This window comes from Coptis chinensis, chromosome 1, assembly GCF_015680905.1.
Source record: "Coptis chinensis isolate HL-2020 chromosome 1, ASM1568090v1, whole genome shotgun sequence".
In the NCBI taxonomy this organism is placed as follows: Eukaryota; Viridiplantae; Streptophyta; class Magnoliopsida; order Ranunculales; family Ranunculaceae; genus Coptis; species Coptis chinensis.
In genome coordinates, this window is record NC_141456.1 from 36684463 (window position 1) to 36701983 (window position 17521).

General features: G+C 38.4%; 1 protein-coding gene and 1 long non-coding RNA gene across 3 annotated transcripts; both read left to right on the top strand.

The window, feature by feature from the left end:
• Positions 1 to 8911: 8911 nt before the first annotated feature.
• Positions 8912 to 10592, top strand: LOC147523787 (uncharacterized). The gene is made up of 3 exons (XM_086562711.1): positions 8912 to 9623; positions 9726 to 10109; positions 10197 to 10592. The coding sequence occupies exons 2-3, from the start codon at positions 10068 to 10070 to the stop codon at positions 10554 to 10556; spliced, it is 402 nt and encodes a 133-aa protein (XP_086418837.1). The 5' UTR covers positions 8912 to 9623; positions 9726 to 10067; the 3' UTR covers positions 10557 to 10592.
• A 393-nt stretch (positions 10593 to 10985) lies between these two features.
• LOC147523788 (uncharacterized) lies at positions 10986 to 12288 on the top strand. Of its 2 annotated transcripts, none has more exons than XR_015196781.1 (3): positions 10986 to 11304; positions 11383 to 11498; positions 11582 to 12288. It is a non-coding gene; the product is annotated as an uncharacterized LOC147523788 (long non-coding RNA). The 2 variants fall into 2 exon arrangements; XR_015196782.1 differs by having other exon boundaries at positions 11616 to 12288.
• The last annotated feature ends 5233 nt before the right edge of the window (positions 12289 to 17521 follow it).

Consider the following 17521-nt stretch of genomic DNA (forward strand, 5'->3'; position numbering starts at 1 on the left):
GGAGCTCAAGAGCCATCTCCTGAGTGTGTGCCCTCCGCTACCAGTACCGACGTGTTTAGGGATAGTATAGCTTGATGATTTTTATTTGTAGTTTTATTATTGTTAGTTATTTTAATGTAAGTTTTAATTCCGTAATTTGAATTTTGTAGTGAAAGGGCATTTAATGCCAATTTTAATATAATGCTGTTATTTTCATTGTGTGTGGTTGTTTAATATTGATCCCACCTTTCCAAATTGTTTGGGGGTGGTGTTATCTATTCCAGCATGATTTTTATATGACCCTCGTTTTTAGAAGTTATTTCGGAGTCAGGGTGAGAATATGGCCGATTAGGCATATCTATGAATAAATATTGGTTAGGATGAAATCTTGATAAAATAGGTAGGTTCTATCCTAAATTCAACCTAAAAGATACTAGGGTTGTTTTAGAATCAAGAATATGAGTTGTTTCTGTTTTCGGGTTTGGAAATTTTAGTATTTCTAGAAACTGCCGTAAAAACTTTTTAGCAACTTCCCGATCCGTTTTAACAACTTAAAACCTATATAAACTTCATTCATTCTACACTCACAACCCACACTACACCTAAATTCCATCACTCACCTTTCACTCCCACGTTTCCCACGTTTCGTCTCATTTTTCAATCATCAAGACTCGAGCGCACCTCGGGCTGCAGGAACGCACTCGCGCCCTACTCATTTGTCAGAAATTTTGCACAGAGCACCCGCTTCAAGGTGAAGTCGCGACTTCGCGCCCAACATTGGAACTCAAAATCATCGAGCGCGCACCTTCTACGACCTCTCGTAAACACAAAAATTTCCAGTTTTCTGCGGGTTGTTCCCGGATCATTTGTAGCTGTTCCAAAGCATCGTTTTGAGATGACATCTCTTACAATAATACCGGAACAGTCTTTCGAAGATTTGTTCCAAAGCACTACTTATGGTGCTTGGTTTCGCGAGGCGATCACATACGTAGGGCCGGGAACCGCTTATGGTAAGACCTGGCGAACTTTATTCTCCAACACTAGCATCTTATTTTTCACGAAACTGCATTTTCTTTGAGAGACCGGATGGAGAACAAGTGTTCTCCATCAACATTGATGATGAACCAATGGAAATTACCGTGTTCTTGCTAGCATTTGTTCTTGGACTTGCTATGCTCGCTGAAATACAAGACCCATGGTGTTATTGGGTAGATAATATGCATGTCTACACTTATGAGTTTTGCATGAGTCGTATGGGGCAGGCATTTTCCGTATCGAGGACCAAGGGGACTATAACGTCGCTTTTGGTAGCCTGTCCATGAACATAGGAACTGTTATGTTTTGGATCATGCTAAACATTTTAGGGGAATGGCGTTTTTCTTCTGTGAATGATGCCACTTGCAGTGTCTTCCTTACTTTAGCCACGGGACGTATGTGCCATGACCTTCCCAGAACTTTGATGTCTAGTTTAGCACGAGCCCATAGCATGAGGCATAAATGCCTTCTTATGCCTGTTCTAATTTCCCGTATTATGCTATGTTTCTTTCCTATTTTTTGTACACGTTTCACGGATTGGATTACGGTCGACACTGTGCGACCCACCAATAGTATTATTCGATCTTTCCGTGCAATGACTTGGCAAAGGTGGAGGATACAACCTCATCAGGTTGCACCCTACACCCCGTCGGACAAGTGGGCTTTAATAGGTTAGCAATAATAGATGATAAATGGCGAAGCCCGCAAATTATCATGGCATGGCGGGACGCTGAAGGAACCTCACTTCTTTATAGAAGAAGAGGATGAGGAGGATGATGAATAGAGCGGGAGATAAGGTAAGTTTTAATTCTAGTTAGTGTCTGCTTATGTCCCAAGCAATTTGATTCTTGTTATAATGGGTGGAACTCTTATAGAGTTGCGTCAGTTTTTATATTAGTATGTTTTAACCGTGTTTTGCAGATGTTCCAGAATTTCACGCGTTTCCATGGTATTTTTCTACCCTCTTTATTTAAATGCTTTGAGGACAAAGCATGCTTCTTGTTTGGGGGGGGGGGCATAGAAACACGTGTAATTAAGGCATCTGTTAGGATATAGATATGTATAATATGCATTTGTTTTCTAGTTAAAATTTCAAAAATTCAAAAATATAAATAAATAAGTTCATGCTATACACTTAGGAATATTGGTATTGTTTTCCTTCTCTATGCTCTTAATAATCTAGAAGTCTCAATGAAGCTTTTGCATTAGAATAATTTTTAGAAACTTAGGGTAATATGTAGGTAATAATCTTTACATCTATCTATAAATATATTACATGAGTATCTATGATTGTTAGCAATAAGTTTCAAAATCTAGGCTAAAGTACTTATTCTACAAATCTGTGAGAATATAGCCTAAAGCCTTATATGAGCGAAACATTTGAGAAATGACACAAGGGAGAAGTAAAATCGGATAGAGAAATCACACGTCCACTTGCTTGATCACTAAACCATATCCTAAGCGAGAATTTAGGCCCTCTTTGGATCGATATAGCCGAAATTCAAACCTATGAACTATTTTCCGCTAGTCGCCCCTCGAGCCTTTCTTTAGCCTTTCATAAACCACAAATCCTTTACCCCCTGTTACAAAGACAAAACAAAATAAAAAAATAAAAAAATCAACCTACCCAATCTAGAATAAGTCTGAGAATAGAATGAGAAAGAAAGAAGAAGAGAAAAACCTGTGTAAACAAAAGTTAGTTAATTGCTTCAGAAAATAAAGAAAAGAAGTTTCCATCCAAAGAAAAGAAAAATAAAAATAGTAATAAAATAAAAACTCCAAAAAAATAGAATAAAAGGAGTCAAAAGCCAAAGAAAAAGGAAAAAAATATGGCTAAGGATGGAAACAAAGTGTAGAAGCAAAAGTAAATAACAAGGTTTTCTCTAGTTACATAATATGAAGACTCTATTATCTTAGACTTGTCCTTTTTGAATATCCATTTCCTTCCTTCTTAAACCATCTCCTAATCCCCGCAACACCTAATAAAGACCTCTAGCTCAATTAGGAATTGGTTAGTGTGATAGTAAGTGGCAGATGTGTTTGATCGACTCCGGCTTTCTTGTTGTCATTGAGATTGTAAGGTAAAGTGTGCCCACCGCATTACCGGAGTAAATAAACTTGAGTGGAAAAAATCGAGTGTTGTATCTTGACTATTATTGTGAGAACCTACTTAAGGACGCTATCCCGAAGTTTTAAAACTTGAACCTGCTAGGCATTTCATAGTATTACTCATTGTATATATGTTTATTGTAGATAATTGATTATTAAGTATATATTAGCTTAGGTTTCGACTTGATTACTCTATATGCATTGCTAGTGAGAGGTATAGTTAATTTAGAGCATGAATAAGGAAACAATAGTTTTATTTCTTAGTCGCTGTAGTATAGATGAAGTTTGTGAGTACCTTCACTGGAAAACTCTCACGAGGCTATAACTTGTCCACTAGGGAATTCCTAGTGGTTTAAGGCCTTGTTGCATATGGTCAATGCAATCGCACTCAGCGAAACGAGAGTAGATAGAACTTCATTTTTGGTCACTTATTCTAATTTCTCATCTTTGCTTGAGGACAAGCAAAATGCTGTTTGGGGGTGGTTTGATAAGAGCCCAAAACTGTAGTTTTAACCCCTTAACCATCATACTTTTAGACCAATTATGTGAGTAATAATTAAAAGTTAGTACTGATTACGTGTTTTTACGCATTTCAGGCTTCAAAGTCCATTATGTGCAGAAATGTACCACTTTAGCGAGATAAAGGAGAAAAGGTCGGTTGCTAAGGAGTTCTGTGATTAAAGGCCAAGATTCAAGAAGACAAAGCCTTTCTAAAGCCCGGTCAAAAGCTGAATAGTCGACGCGGGCAGAAACATCACACAAAGTCAGCAGAACTTCCGAAGGTCGTATCTTTGGACTCAGACCTCGGAATTGGGCCTACCTTATGTCAAAACGACCGGATCGGAAAGAGCTTTCCAATTATCTAAGCCTTGACCCAATTAGAGAAGCAAAAGTAGATGAAAAGTCTGTTGAAGCCAACTGCAGCTGAAGAGGCCTTTTTGGACTGAAAGAATTGGTTTTTGGGCCTGATTCTCTAGCCCAAAACATGGCTCCAAGCCCATGCACGATTTTTGATCTGAAAGTATAAAAACAAGAGCTTGACTTTTGTTAATGGTAGGTAGTTAGACCTAGATTAGTTAGCCTCCATTAATTTGTTTTAGAACTTAGTTTTAGAATTTGAATTAGTTAATTAATTAGTTTTTCATATCTTGTTTTAAATCTAGTTTCATATTTAATTAATTACTTTAGAACAAAGTAGATTATTAATTTAGTATTTGAATCATTATTTTATTATTCATTAGATTAATAAAATAGTGTTCTTGATAATCTAGTTTCATTTGCATTTATTTATTAGCTTAAATCCTTAGATTTACTTAATTGTCATTATTAGTTTAATTCAATTATTGCATGAGTAGTTTTGAATTGAGTTTAAACAAGTAAAGTTCAAATCTTTATATCATGTCTTGTTCGAATTCCATTGGGAATGATAGCGTGATGATTCTCGGCTAAACCTCTATTTGAGGGGGTTGAGAAGCCTTGATGAAAGCTTGATTCCGATTATCGTAGAGTCGTCGTAATTTCCTTTCCACTCTAGAAATGATTAGTTCACCATGAAAATGGGTGTAATCGTTCACATGCTAGTTATGAATCGTTCATAAAGTCCAAGATGTGGGGTTAGTATTTCACTCTTGTTGGCGTGTACTGAAACAAGGGATGATGAAGACGGTGGTGTCGCTGTTGGTCCTTATGAAGAAAGTGGAGATGAAGTCACTACTACTGAAGAAAGTGAATATTATAAAAGTTTGATGCTTGAATTGAACACCAGGTATGAAGAAGTTGACTATGAAGGTGAGGAAGATGGAGGGGGTTTTGTAGCAGTGCTTCTCGCTGTTGATCCGAAGCCGGCCGAAGACATCATCAAGTTGACAACACAACATGAAGTAAGTGTTGTAGCAGTGCTTCCCACTGTTGATCTGAAGCCGGCCGAAGACATAATCAAGTTGACAACACAACATGAACTAAGCCAGCCGCTGTTACTGTCGTAGCATGCATTATGTTTTGAATTATTTCAGTATCATCGTATGACTCTGTAGTGAACTTTTAACGTATGAAATGTGCCATTTTCAGGGTACAAAAGTTGGGCGTGCAAAATACAAATGTAGGAGGCCTTCGGTGTGACTAGTTCCGTATGATGAAAATTCTAGTAGTGAGGATTGAAGTGTAGTTCCATACAAATGGAGTGTTGAAGTGTAGCCTATCAAAGTTGGACCCTCAAAAGAAAAAAGTTGAAGGTACATATGAGGATACTGAAGGTACAGATGATGAAAATTAATTTGAATAGGTGAAGAAGAAGATGCGGATCCTTGGGCACATGTTTCCATTTGGACAGAATTGTATGTTTTTAATGCCTATGTAGTACAAGTATCTTGGTTATTTGAGGATAATATGTATCTTAGTGGTTATTTGACTGTGTATGGTACATATTGTATTATTAATTTTCATCTGTCTATATAAATTAAGTTATCAAAATTTGTTCATATAAATTATTATTTTAAAAAATTGCTAATATATAAATTATTTCTTCTATAAAACTCCTCTCTTTCTCTCTCTCTCTCTCTCAATCACTTGACCGCTCCTCTTCTCATCTAAAAAATTCACTCGACTGCTTCTAAAAAACTTTTTTTTCGATTGATTCTGTTATGTTGGGTAACTTAAGTGATTAAATACACTATTTACATGGAGACCATTGGTTGCATTTGTCATACCATGTTTGATCGTTAGTTGGATTGAACACGAGCTGAGAATAACATTCAATTGAACAACCATGGCATGCGCAGGGGCTCCGTTCAGGCACTCAGTCCCCCACTACAATGTAGTATACTAGTATATATAGTTAGTAGAGGTGACTTTGGATCGGATTGGATTGGATTAACCTCTTTCAGAACTTTTTTTCGAATTTTTTCGGAACCTAACATGTTAGCCAAATCCGATCCAATTTTTTTTCGGATTCAAAATATATTTCAAGATTTGGAAATTCAGCTGTCCGGAAATTCGGATCGGTTTTTAGAGTTATATCCGAATCCGATCCAATTTTTTTTCAGAATTTTTGGAAATTGGAAAATCGGATATTGGACCATGAAAACTGCACCCCAAAGGCGGACCAATTTTGAGTCTGATTTCGGCAAAAAGAGACCCTAATAGTTAGGTATGAAATATGGTTTGGTCATATGATGCGTGATATATATATATATTGGCCTTGGATTTGGCCTTTCATAGCCTGACGTCATCATATTTTTTTTGGGGAGAAACTTTTTGCCCAAATATTTTTGCCAATATTTTTGGGAAGAAGTGCATTAAAACACTGGTTAAATGACTACAAAGTTGACCGGGTAAAGACCAAAGGTCAAATCTGTGTCCAAATCTAATCTCTCACCTCTCCTCCTCTCTCTCTTCTATCCTCGTTCAAATTGGTTCAAATTTTATCGCTTCAAAAACCAACTCTAAAAACCCAAAAACTCAAAGTCCCAACAACAAAATCCTAATTCTCTGTTCATCTCCTCTATCCTCGATGCTCGACGCAGTAATTTGAACAAGTAATTTGAAGGTACAGTTTGTATTTTGAAATTATGGTATTGTGCATCTTGTTCGGTATAAATTTTTATTTGTAGTCATTCATCCTCATGCTCGTGTTGTGTGGTTTTGAGTTGTTATCTTTAGTCAGCTACATATACATTTTGGTCCTTTAACAAATCAGGCTTGATTTTGGTCCTCTAACTAAAAGCTTTGTATATATTTACACGGTAGAGGTCATGAGGAATTGAGGTCATGTACTCATGTTGGAATGAAAGACCAACATTGAAACTTCACAAGTTTTTTAAGATGAGTTGGAACAGTTAGTTATCTCTTGTATCTAATCTTGTTTTATTGCATTATAAATAACATTATCTGGTTAGCTATGGTATCTTTAGGATGCATCTTTAGTTGTTATCTTTAGGATGCATCTTGAGTCTTGAGTCTTATATAGTTTTATATAGTTGTTAGCTAGGGTATCTTAAGTCTTATATAGTGTCTAACAAGGATGCATCTACGGCCTGCGAGGGGTCGACACGCCTGCAGCGCTACCTCGAAGCTCGACGCATCTGTTCATCTTGTTTAATTGGCCTGAATAAATTGCTTTTAACTCAAATCTTGATGGATCAAATTTCTTGGGATCTGGAAAGATGTCAGGGTTGTGGTGAATGTTCCTAAAGAGGGGTAACACTTTCCATCCTTTTGGTATAAGGTACTCTGAATAGGTTATTACAGAGAAGAATATGATCAGGACCCTACTTGTAAACAATTTTAATTCCTGATCGAAAGTTTGTTCTTGCACAGTTGCAAGTGTGTTTTTCGGTTTTGGTCAGCAAAGTGTGTTGAACTGTTGATACTTATACTTGGACAAAAACAAAATAAACCCACATCGTCGTGTGGAGAATCTATTGGAATGTGTGTCCGCTGAATATATGATACACGGTATAAGTGTATAGTGTGATTTTCCGCTGAATATACAAGGATGCATCTTTAGGCAATATGAGGTTTTATAAGTCTTATATAGTGTCTAAAAAAGCTCAATACGGTTTGTTATCATGCTTATAAATGTTATTGTTGGTTATTTAGGATGAAGAAAGGGATCACAAAGAAGAAGGTGGAGTACAGAAGAAGTTTAAAACCAACCACCACAAATTAAAGGCACGGGGGGCCGGAAGCTTCAGATGGGAGAGAAGAAAAGGAGAAAAGCCAAGCCGAAGGTCAATAATGTGAAGATAACGACCCGCAGTTCATTGGGTACACTCCAGAAGAAACTGTTTTCAAATTTCAGTCATGATGAGATCGATGATTTTAGTAAATCACCATTTAGTTTTCTATTGGGCATAGAAGAGCCTATGGTCACCATAGACAATCTGGTTGTTGCTGTTTTGTCAAGGAGGATTTGTAAGATGACATATAGGCGGAAGGATGAGATATTGACCTTTAAGAAGTCAGATTTCACGCTATTTATGGCCTGTCAACAGCTCATCCGAACAAGGAATATTTTGATATGAATGAGCTAGAACCAACTGAATGGCGGGAAAAGTTTTTTCCCTGCTTGGAAAAAAAGAGGAAGTCGTTCAAAGGTTCTGTTTCATTAGATGAGTTGATGATGGTGAGGAAGAAGGCTAAGAAAGATCCTAATAAACTACAAGATGTGTTTCGGATGAATATGTTGTATGTTCTTGGGGCTTTTCTTCTCCCGGTGGGACACAAAAGAGTGAGTGTTACGCATATTGATATTGCATCAAATTTAGAAAAGTTTGATTAGTTCCCTTGGGGATGGGTTGCATACCAGTGCTTCAAGGAAAGTGCCGAGGATGTAGTCATGAGATTGAAAGCGCACTTGCAAAAAAACCCGAATGAACTGTTCAGCTGTCCTTTGTAAGGTTGTGCTCTTGCTTTTACCCTTTGGGTTTATCTACACCTCCCTATGCTGGGAGCGCGAAGGGAACATCAAGACAAGTTCCCATGGTTTCTAGGCTGGTCTAAATTCCCTGGTAGAAGCAAGCGTGGGACTACATGGGAGTTAAAGTTGGTGAAAGTGAAGAAATTTTATGTGAGGAAAGTGCTAAACGTACCAAAGGATGTGGCAGCTCGTCCTGCTATTAAAGCTGCGTTCGAGATAAATTGTCATGTCGCGTCACTCTTACATGATGGCTTGGATTAGCCTTTGTTGATTTTAGTTGTCTTCTATGATGGTATTTAGTTTTACACATTGATTTTTTTTTTCTTTTGATGTGATTAAAGCATTTTGATCATATGTATTTTGTATAGGAAGAAAAAAAGGAAGAAACTGAGCAGAACCTTAGCATGGATGTTTTGTATGAAAGCCAACAACTTATGTTGAATAAGAGTATTGTTGAGGCTTCTGTGAAAAGAACAACTTTGATTGAAGAAGAAGGTGATGATGAGTCAGAAACCGAGGATAGTGGCGAGGATGAGTTTGAAAGCTCGCCACCTCCTAAGAGAGCTAGAGTTGTGTTAAGACCATCGAAAAAAGGGGAGGCCAAGGGCTCCTTGAAGAATAAGCCAGCGAAGTCAAAGTGGTTGCCGCCTCGAAAAAGAAGCAATCAACAATAACAAGGCTGCCACCTGTGAAGAAAAAGGTAGAACCAGCAGAAGTCGTGGCCGCATTGAAGAAGAAGTCAGGAGCTTTGAAAAAGAAGCCAGCCGAAGTAAAAGTGAGGAGTTCTCCCCTAAGCAAGGGGACCAAGCGACGTGTAAGTTTTGAAGACTGTCAAACTGAAACTGCTTAGAACCCTACAGATAATGTGAACGAGAAAGTGGTCCCACGTAAACCGAGTCTGAAAAAGTTGGATCCAGCAAACCAGTTTTTCACGAGCCGTGCGGGGGGGGGGGGGGAGACGGAACCACAGTCTTTAACAACTCCTTATGCTTCTTTGCATGAGTTGCCTGAAGGGGATGCTGATCTTCATTGGGGCCAGAGACATCTGTTACCGCTTCTAGATGATGGGATCATGGAAGGACTGGTATGTTTTCCATATTTTTATGTTTGGGCTTAGTTGGTTTGATTGATATGAGCAAACACTTAAAGTAACTACCCCTCGCATTGTTCAATTGTTTAATTTCAGACTCGTGAGGAAAATGAAGTGGAAGCTAGAAAAAATGTTATGGACACTGTGCATGAAATTAACACCACCTTTGGGTTGAAGCCGAGATCTTTATGCAGCACAGCTGATGACTATGTGAACGATGACATAGTTAATGGTAGCCAACCGAACCCCGACTTGGTGCCTCAGTTATCCGATTCTGAATACCTAGACTGCCATGTCAATCAGAGTCAACCTGAGCTGCAGAGAAGAGCAGGTGATCACTTAACCAAAGGCATATCTAACAGTCACATGCGCAAGGACTTCTGGAAAAAAAACCACTTCAGATAGAGGGAAGCAGAAAAAAATGAAGCTTTTAAGGACATGGACATTACTGGTGAAGATGCTCCGAACATTCCAAACATGGTACTTAAACTTATAGAATGTCTTCTCTGTGGCCTTTTTAATGTCTCTAGGATTTGAACTATGAACTTTTAACATATTGTTATATAGGTGTCGGTGAGTGGAGAACAAGACAAGATGGTTGAGGATGACGTGGTTCGGCATTCTGTTAACGAGGATGCAGGGAAGCCAATGGATGATGATGTTCAACTTGATGTGAATGATGATGCCGAGAATACAAATAATGGGATTCTGAAAGAAATTTCTCCAAAGGTGATGGTGAGTGGAGAGCGAGACGAGATGGTTGAGGATGATGTGGTTCGACATTCTATTAATGAGGATGCAGGGAAGATAGTAGAGGATGATGTTCAGCTTGATGTGGAAGATGATGCCGCGAATACAAATGGTGGGATTCTGAAAGAAATTTCTCCAAAGGTGAAATTTGTTTACAATAGTCAATCTCCAGTTTGAACTTATATAATGTCTCCGGTGGCCTTTTTAATGTCTCTAGCCTTTGAACTGTGAAATTTTAGCATCTGAAGGTCCAATTTAAGTGAAGCTTTTTGTTTTGTTTTGTTTTTTTTTTTTTTTTTTTTTTCGTTTCGAGTCTGCTCATGAGAAGGATATTATGCTAGATGCTGAATCTTCTAAGGTTGTGCTAGATGATGCTGAGGATTTAGGCGGCTTGTATCACTTTGAGGATGTATATAATTGTTCAAAATTATTTTACTGTTTTTCCTTTGTTTATCTTTTTAGTTGTTTGATTGAACATATTGTAATTCAGTGATGATGATTGGACGCATGGGGAAGACGAAGATTGTTACTTGACCCGACGATGAGGGTGTGGGAGGAAACTTCGATTAATCCGCTTCCCACAGGGTAGGAAGATATGGTGAGAAGGTCAGCTGGAACATTTGACAAATCCAACATACCACAACTTGAAAAGGATGTCGCCGGTATTTGCCAACAAAAGATTCTCATGGTTTTCAACCAAGGCTTAGGATTACTAGAGAGACAATCTGGGATTGCGAGTAGGAAAAAACTACCCAATGACTATTTGAAGTTGACTACAACTGTTCAAAGGGTGACATATTACTGGAGACTGCATGATCAAGATGAAACGAGCCCTGGACAGATTGTTAGACGGTACGGCAACTGAGATGACATAAATCGTGGTACCTTCTACACCTTGTACACCAATGGGTGGCTCAATGATCTCGTATGTCTCTCTCACTGATTTGTCACCTAGTTATTTGTTAATATCTTACCTATATTTTTTGCTTAATTGTTTTGTTAGTTGGTCTGAAGGCTGTGGATATGTACATGGATTTGTTGCGCCGTTGGTACACCGACAAAGATGGTCCGGGCGGACATGAACCAAAGTACAACATTGTATCTGCATCATTCTTTTTGGTAATGTACAAAAATTTATTATTTGGTACTTCTTCCTCTCACCAATTATGAGGTCCTCCATTAATCAATTATCGTTACTATAGCATTGTTTCTGCAATTGTCATGACCGTTTGACAGCCACACTCAATGATAAGGCAATCAATTTGGAGGACAAAATAAAAAATGTCGAAGACACTCTATTGGGAGGCTCCTTGATGGCGGGCAACATGACAAGGGTTTTCCTTTCGTTCGTTAAGGAGATAGGCTAGACCCAGAGGTTGATGATGACGGTTAACGTCGCGAACATGCACTCGATTCTTGTTGTACTCAACTTCAGAGACTGGTCTGTTGAGATTTTTTATTCTATTGTTGATAGTGTTGAGCAGGGCGAGCTTGACCTGAGACCGACTTTGGAGAAGTTGCTATCCATATTACCTTACGGTGTGTTGGCTTTCAACAGAGCCATAATCGATCAGTCGAAATTGTCTACAAAATGGAAGTTTGTGTTTGCTGATTGCACGAAACAAACTGATGACAACAGTTGTGGGGCATTTGTGTTGGCCTTTGCTGACTGTCTTCTGAGGAATATGCCACCAATTTTTTACCCCAAGTGCAAACTGTACATCCGACGAAGAATTGCCAAGGATTTCTTGGAGTGTGGAATTACGCCTGTAGAGTACGTTCTTATGGGTTCTAGTGGTCGAGAACTGGACTTCAATGACAATGGGGACGGTACTGGAAAGGCGCGTTGTCAGCCTTGACATGTGTTGCTGCTGGCTTGCTATTAGATGGACATATCATATAGTTTCGTCAGAAGTGTATATATTTATGTTTATTGTATATCTTGTTTTGAGTGTATTTTATTGACACTAGCCATATTTTGTCAGGAAGCTAAGAAGATTGAAGATCCTATGGGTGCTCTGAATTTAACCGAAAATGTATGTGCACTATTTTATGTTACCTCAAACCATCAGGCTTTCTCTTAAATGGACATGTTCGTGGGCCAGCTAGTATACTACCTACAGGCCTTCTCTTAAATAGATTATCCGTTAACGTACATGGTGTCTTAGACAGCTTATTTAGTGTCTTGAATAACTTAAGTTAAGTTAAATTAACTTAACTAAACTTATCAGAATGCAGTCGAACGTACTGTGCTCATTCAATACAACCGACTACCAATTGACAAAAGGAAAGCACTGAAGGAGGCCCAGTGGAAGAAATTTAGTGTACGAGAAGAAGAAGTGGCAAAAAAATGCAATGACAAGATTCGCCAGACTTTTCAAAGTAATCCCTTAATAAAGAGACACTATACAGTATGGAATCTAGAAACCCTTGCTTATGATCCTGCAAAATGGACCAATTCTGCCTATCTCACTGCACAGTACTGGTGGGAGCATGATCAGCCGAACATGAAAGCTGTTGCACACAATATAAAAGTCAGATGCTATGGCCGAGGCTTAGACATTAATCTAAGAAGCTTCTACTTGCTTTGTGGCAAACAATGGCTGAATGATGAGGTTTGAAAACACATTAAGACAATTTACTAATCTGCAGGCCTTCTCTTAAACGGATAATCCGTTAACGGACATGGTATCTTGAACAACTTATTTAGTGGCCTAAACAGCTTATATAGTGTCTTGAATAATTTTTGTTTACGCTTATTAACATGGTCGTGGGCAAGACACTAAATACACTGTTCAAGACACTAAATAAGCTGCGTCAAGAGAATTCCTGTACTATTCCGTTAACCCGCTCAGACACTTATTTTTTGTTTTTTTTTTGGTCTTTTTTATCACAAGTTGTTTCTGTGTACATGGAACTATTGAACAGGTGGAATAATGAAACTGCGGATCCATATTTCCAATCGAGACCTTATGGTAGATACACTATCCTCGTTGACACGCTCGTCGCGGTAATTTGTAACACATTTCCATGTGCATTAGGCCTTCTCTTAAACGGATTATCCGTTAACGGACATGGTGTCTTGGGCAGCTTATGTAGTGTATTGAACCACTTATATAGTGTCTTAAAACACTTTTTCATTTATGCTTATTACATGGTCGTGGGAAAGACACTAAAAAAGTTGTTCAAGAGACGCAATAGCTGTGTTCAGACACTATATAACATGTTCGTAAACGGATAATCCGTTTAAGAGAATCTCTGTGGTGCCACTTACTTATGTCTCAATTAATCCAGGTTTCGATTGAGGCGTTATATGGGACACTGGAGTGCATCCTGAATGATTGGAGTTTAACAACAGAAGAAAAAATTTCAAAAACTAGTTCGGTAATACCGTGGGGCCTAAGCATGACCTTAAAAGATTTGGTTCAAGATGACAGTCACATCCTGCACGCGACAAAATCCAAGGGATTGATGATGACTTTGAATGTGGGAAACAACCAACACTGGATTCTTGTTGTCTTCAACTTTAAAATATGGACATGTTATGTCTACGATTCCTTGGAATCCAGTGTAATTGACCCTACGCCGACTATCAATAAGCTTTGTGCTTTGCTCCTGTACGGACTCCTATTGCACGACAAAAATTGCATAGAACGTGCATTCTTGCTGCGCAAATGGAAAATCGAACGTGTTGATTGTGCTCAACAAAATAATGGGTGGAATTGTGGAGTCTTTGTACTTGCATATGCAGACCAATTAATCAGAGGTGAACACCTCGACTTCAGAAGACCTAGAGATTGCAACCGAAATACCGTGGCAAAGGACCTTATAGAATGTGGTTTTACTGAACATGAGTTCCTCGACATGGGGACTAATATAAAAAAACAGAGGTAAATAGTCCACCTGAGTTTTGCAGCTTTTATACACTGGGAGTACTTCCATTTTTTGGGAGGCTTGTTCTTTTTATTTGTAATGTTGGTGCGTATTTATTGTAGTGTCTTACAATCCCAATTTGACGCAATAACAAAACTAACTATTGTAAGCGTTCTAAGAACATGTCCATTTAGGAGAAGGTCTGATTACATTTTGGGCCGCGATATTAGCACCCCATAAAATAGGACTAGCACCCCTTTTGGATGTTATATAGTGTCTTGATGCATCTTATTTAGTGTCTTGAACAGCTTATTTGGGATTAGTTTGAGAGCCAAAACCTTATTTGTAGTCAAATTGTATCACACCACCTCAGCATACAATACAAATTTTCCAAGTCAAACCTTTCAGATTTACTCCAAAAATTATAAAGTAAAATGCGAAACTCCAATTTTTTTGTATGATGCGTTTCAAAACAATGTTCAGTCTGAATCATGTAACTAAGAATAGTTCTTGTCTTCAAAACGTAATCGGTTACGAATGATGGTTTAAACAATTAAACCTCATATTTTGCCACTCACGACAAACCAACTTTGATTTGTCTAAACAATCTAAACAATGGGAATGGAGCACGCAGAAGAATCTCTCGACACAAATTTGATTTTCACCATTTTGTTTTGTGAAGCCGTAACCTTTAACAGTTCTTATATACGACAGTTTTAAGGACGCAACATATCACTTCTGCCATTCAACAACCAAATGATGCATCACTTCGAAACAAATTTCCCTTTTCTTTTAGTTACCAAAAAAAAGTTTCTTTTTCTTTACTTAAAACAAAAAACAATTATATAACAACCAATTCAGTTTTCAGTTAATTGGACATTTGGACGCATCACTTAAAACATTTTTGGACTTCTTTAACAAACAAATTGGACGCATCAGTTGTAGTCAGTTATTATGCCCTATTATTTACAGCAAACAAATAAATAATAAAAGGCTCATTTTATTAAACACATCAAATTTATAAAAGCATTTCGTCAAACACATCAAATTCATAGAAACAGAACAAAGTAATCAAAGCATTTCGTCAAACACATTAAATACATGCCAAGATGACTACAACGAAATCAAAGAACTCCCTTGAGAATGATTTTGATGAAAGACCCCCGTTGATGAAATCGGAGTCTGTCCCTCAAGAACTGCTATCTGATGAATCAAAATCGGACACATTCGACAAAACAGATTGGATGACTTCTAACTTACGCTTCTTGTTATTGCTAGAGATCCGCAACGATGAAATTGTCCTCTCTAATTTTGCTTCCCTCCTTTTCATCAGCAGATCAGTTTCCGTAATAAAATTATCCATCTTCCCATAGAGAATGTCCAACTCCTTCCTTCCTGACGGATTCACATCTTTCTTTAGTCTTTTGATCGTAGTTAGTATGTCTTTCAGTAAGTCAACCAACGAATTTGGGGAAGGAGACGACAGTGATGAATTTGACATTGAGAATAGCTAGAGTCAATAATTTTGGGGTTACAGTATCTTAAAAGCAAACATTTTCAAGGGGCTTATTTGAGCCGTCCAATCTCAAGTTCTTAATGTCCACCGTTCATCGAGTTACATAAAGGATGTCATTAAAACTACACTTCGCGACACTGTACATGAACTTTGTCTCGACTTTCTACCCTAACCTTCTTCTGCACGCCTAAAAAATCAACATCGAAAATCCAATCTGAGCCCATACCACATTGAAGCCCACGTTTGCCACTTCATTCCATGCGTATCCCTTTATCATCCAACGGTCCACTGCTGAGATTTTCTTTTTTAATTTCCCATGCAGCATGCGCTATCTACACCCTATACCTTATGAAAGAGAAATGGAGATGTTTTGGGAAGAAGAGAAAATCGAAGAAGAGTCGTATTCAAGAGAGCAATTATAAACCAAAATGTTGTAGGAACTGAGAAAAAGTATCAAGCGAGATAAAAAAAAATGGTGAAGGGGAAGAAATCTTTGTTGTCAAGTCTAAAGAAACAGGCGAAAAAAGTGGAAGTGGTAGAGGCACTGGGAAGAGGGATTGGATAAAAAGGAGGAATCAAAGATTAACACTGTGGTGCAGAGAGAGAGAGGAGGTGAGAAATAGGAAGAGGATGAGGGTCTCATACCAAGATGAAAATGAATCAAAGGCAAACAAAAAGGTCGAACAGTAGAGGCTGATAGTGATTTGAGTAGTGGATATGCCTCCGGATCTGATACAAGTGGAAGTGGTGGTGGAAGTCTACAGGCTGGAGAGTCTACTGAAACCTACTCAACTAGTAACCCAAGTGTCTTCTCCTATGGGAATCCTAGCACTGAATCTGAAGAAACTGTAAGTGATGTTGGGAACAGCTCTGATGGATCTTCTGAGGAGGTGTCTGATGAAAGTTTCTCAAGCACCTTAATGGTTTTATTCTAGTAAGAGGAAGGCAGAATCCACCTTAATTGTATAAAACGTTGTTGTTACCTTGAAGCAACAACTCGAGATTCATCATTCATGATTCATGTGAAAGTATATAGCTTGTTCAGGACACTATCTAAGCTACCCAACAAACATGTCCGTTTAAGAGAAAGCCAAATATAATAACCAAAATTACAAAATAAATTAAATATCACATTACTACCACTCAGAGTTGGCGTCGTTTGTCGATAGCTTCGGGGTTCACAGGACGGTGCTCAGCTCCTTTATCATCAACAAATTTTTTGCATGTACACCTATTGTGCCCTTCCATGTTGCACAAAGTGCAACTTCTTCTCTGCTTTGGTCCCTTATGCTCTGGTCTTCTCCATATTCTCTCGGTTGGTGGCCTACCCGGTTTGCACCTCACTTCCGAGGGCATAACACGCTCATCCGTTTCATCAATGTCCCACTGCTCCTTATTAGGAATTCCAACCCACACCTCACAATACATCTGTTGCCAGTTAGCAGTAAGGTAGTACGGATCAACATATGTCGTATAACTACCTTACTGGGTGACACTGATTGCCTTACAGGCATGCGCACATGGGATTCCCATGTGTTGGAAATACCCACACAAGCATTGCTTAGCGGCTAGATTTACACGGTATGCTTGTAAACGGTTAGTCTTGACTATATATTCCCATTTCCCAGCCCGTGACTCCGTAAATTTCATCGACTTGTCGATGTTGGTTCTAAGCAGCCCAGTAGCACGAGGTGTTAACATCTCACCCCTGGAAGCCCACTCATTCGCCATATTTTTGTATTTGAAGTAGTGG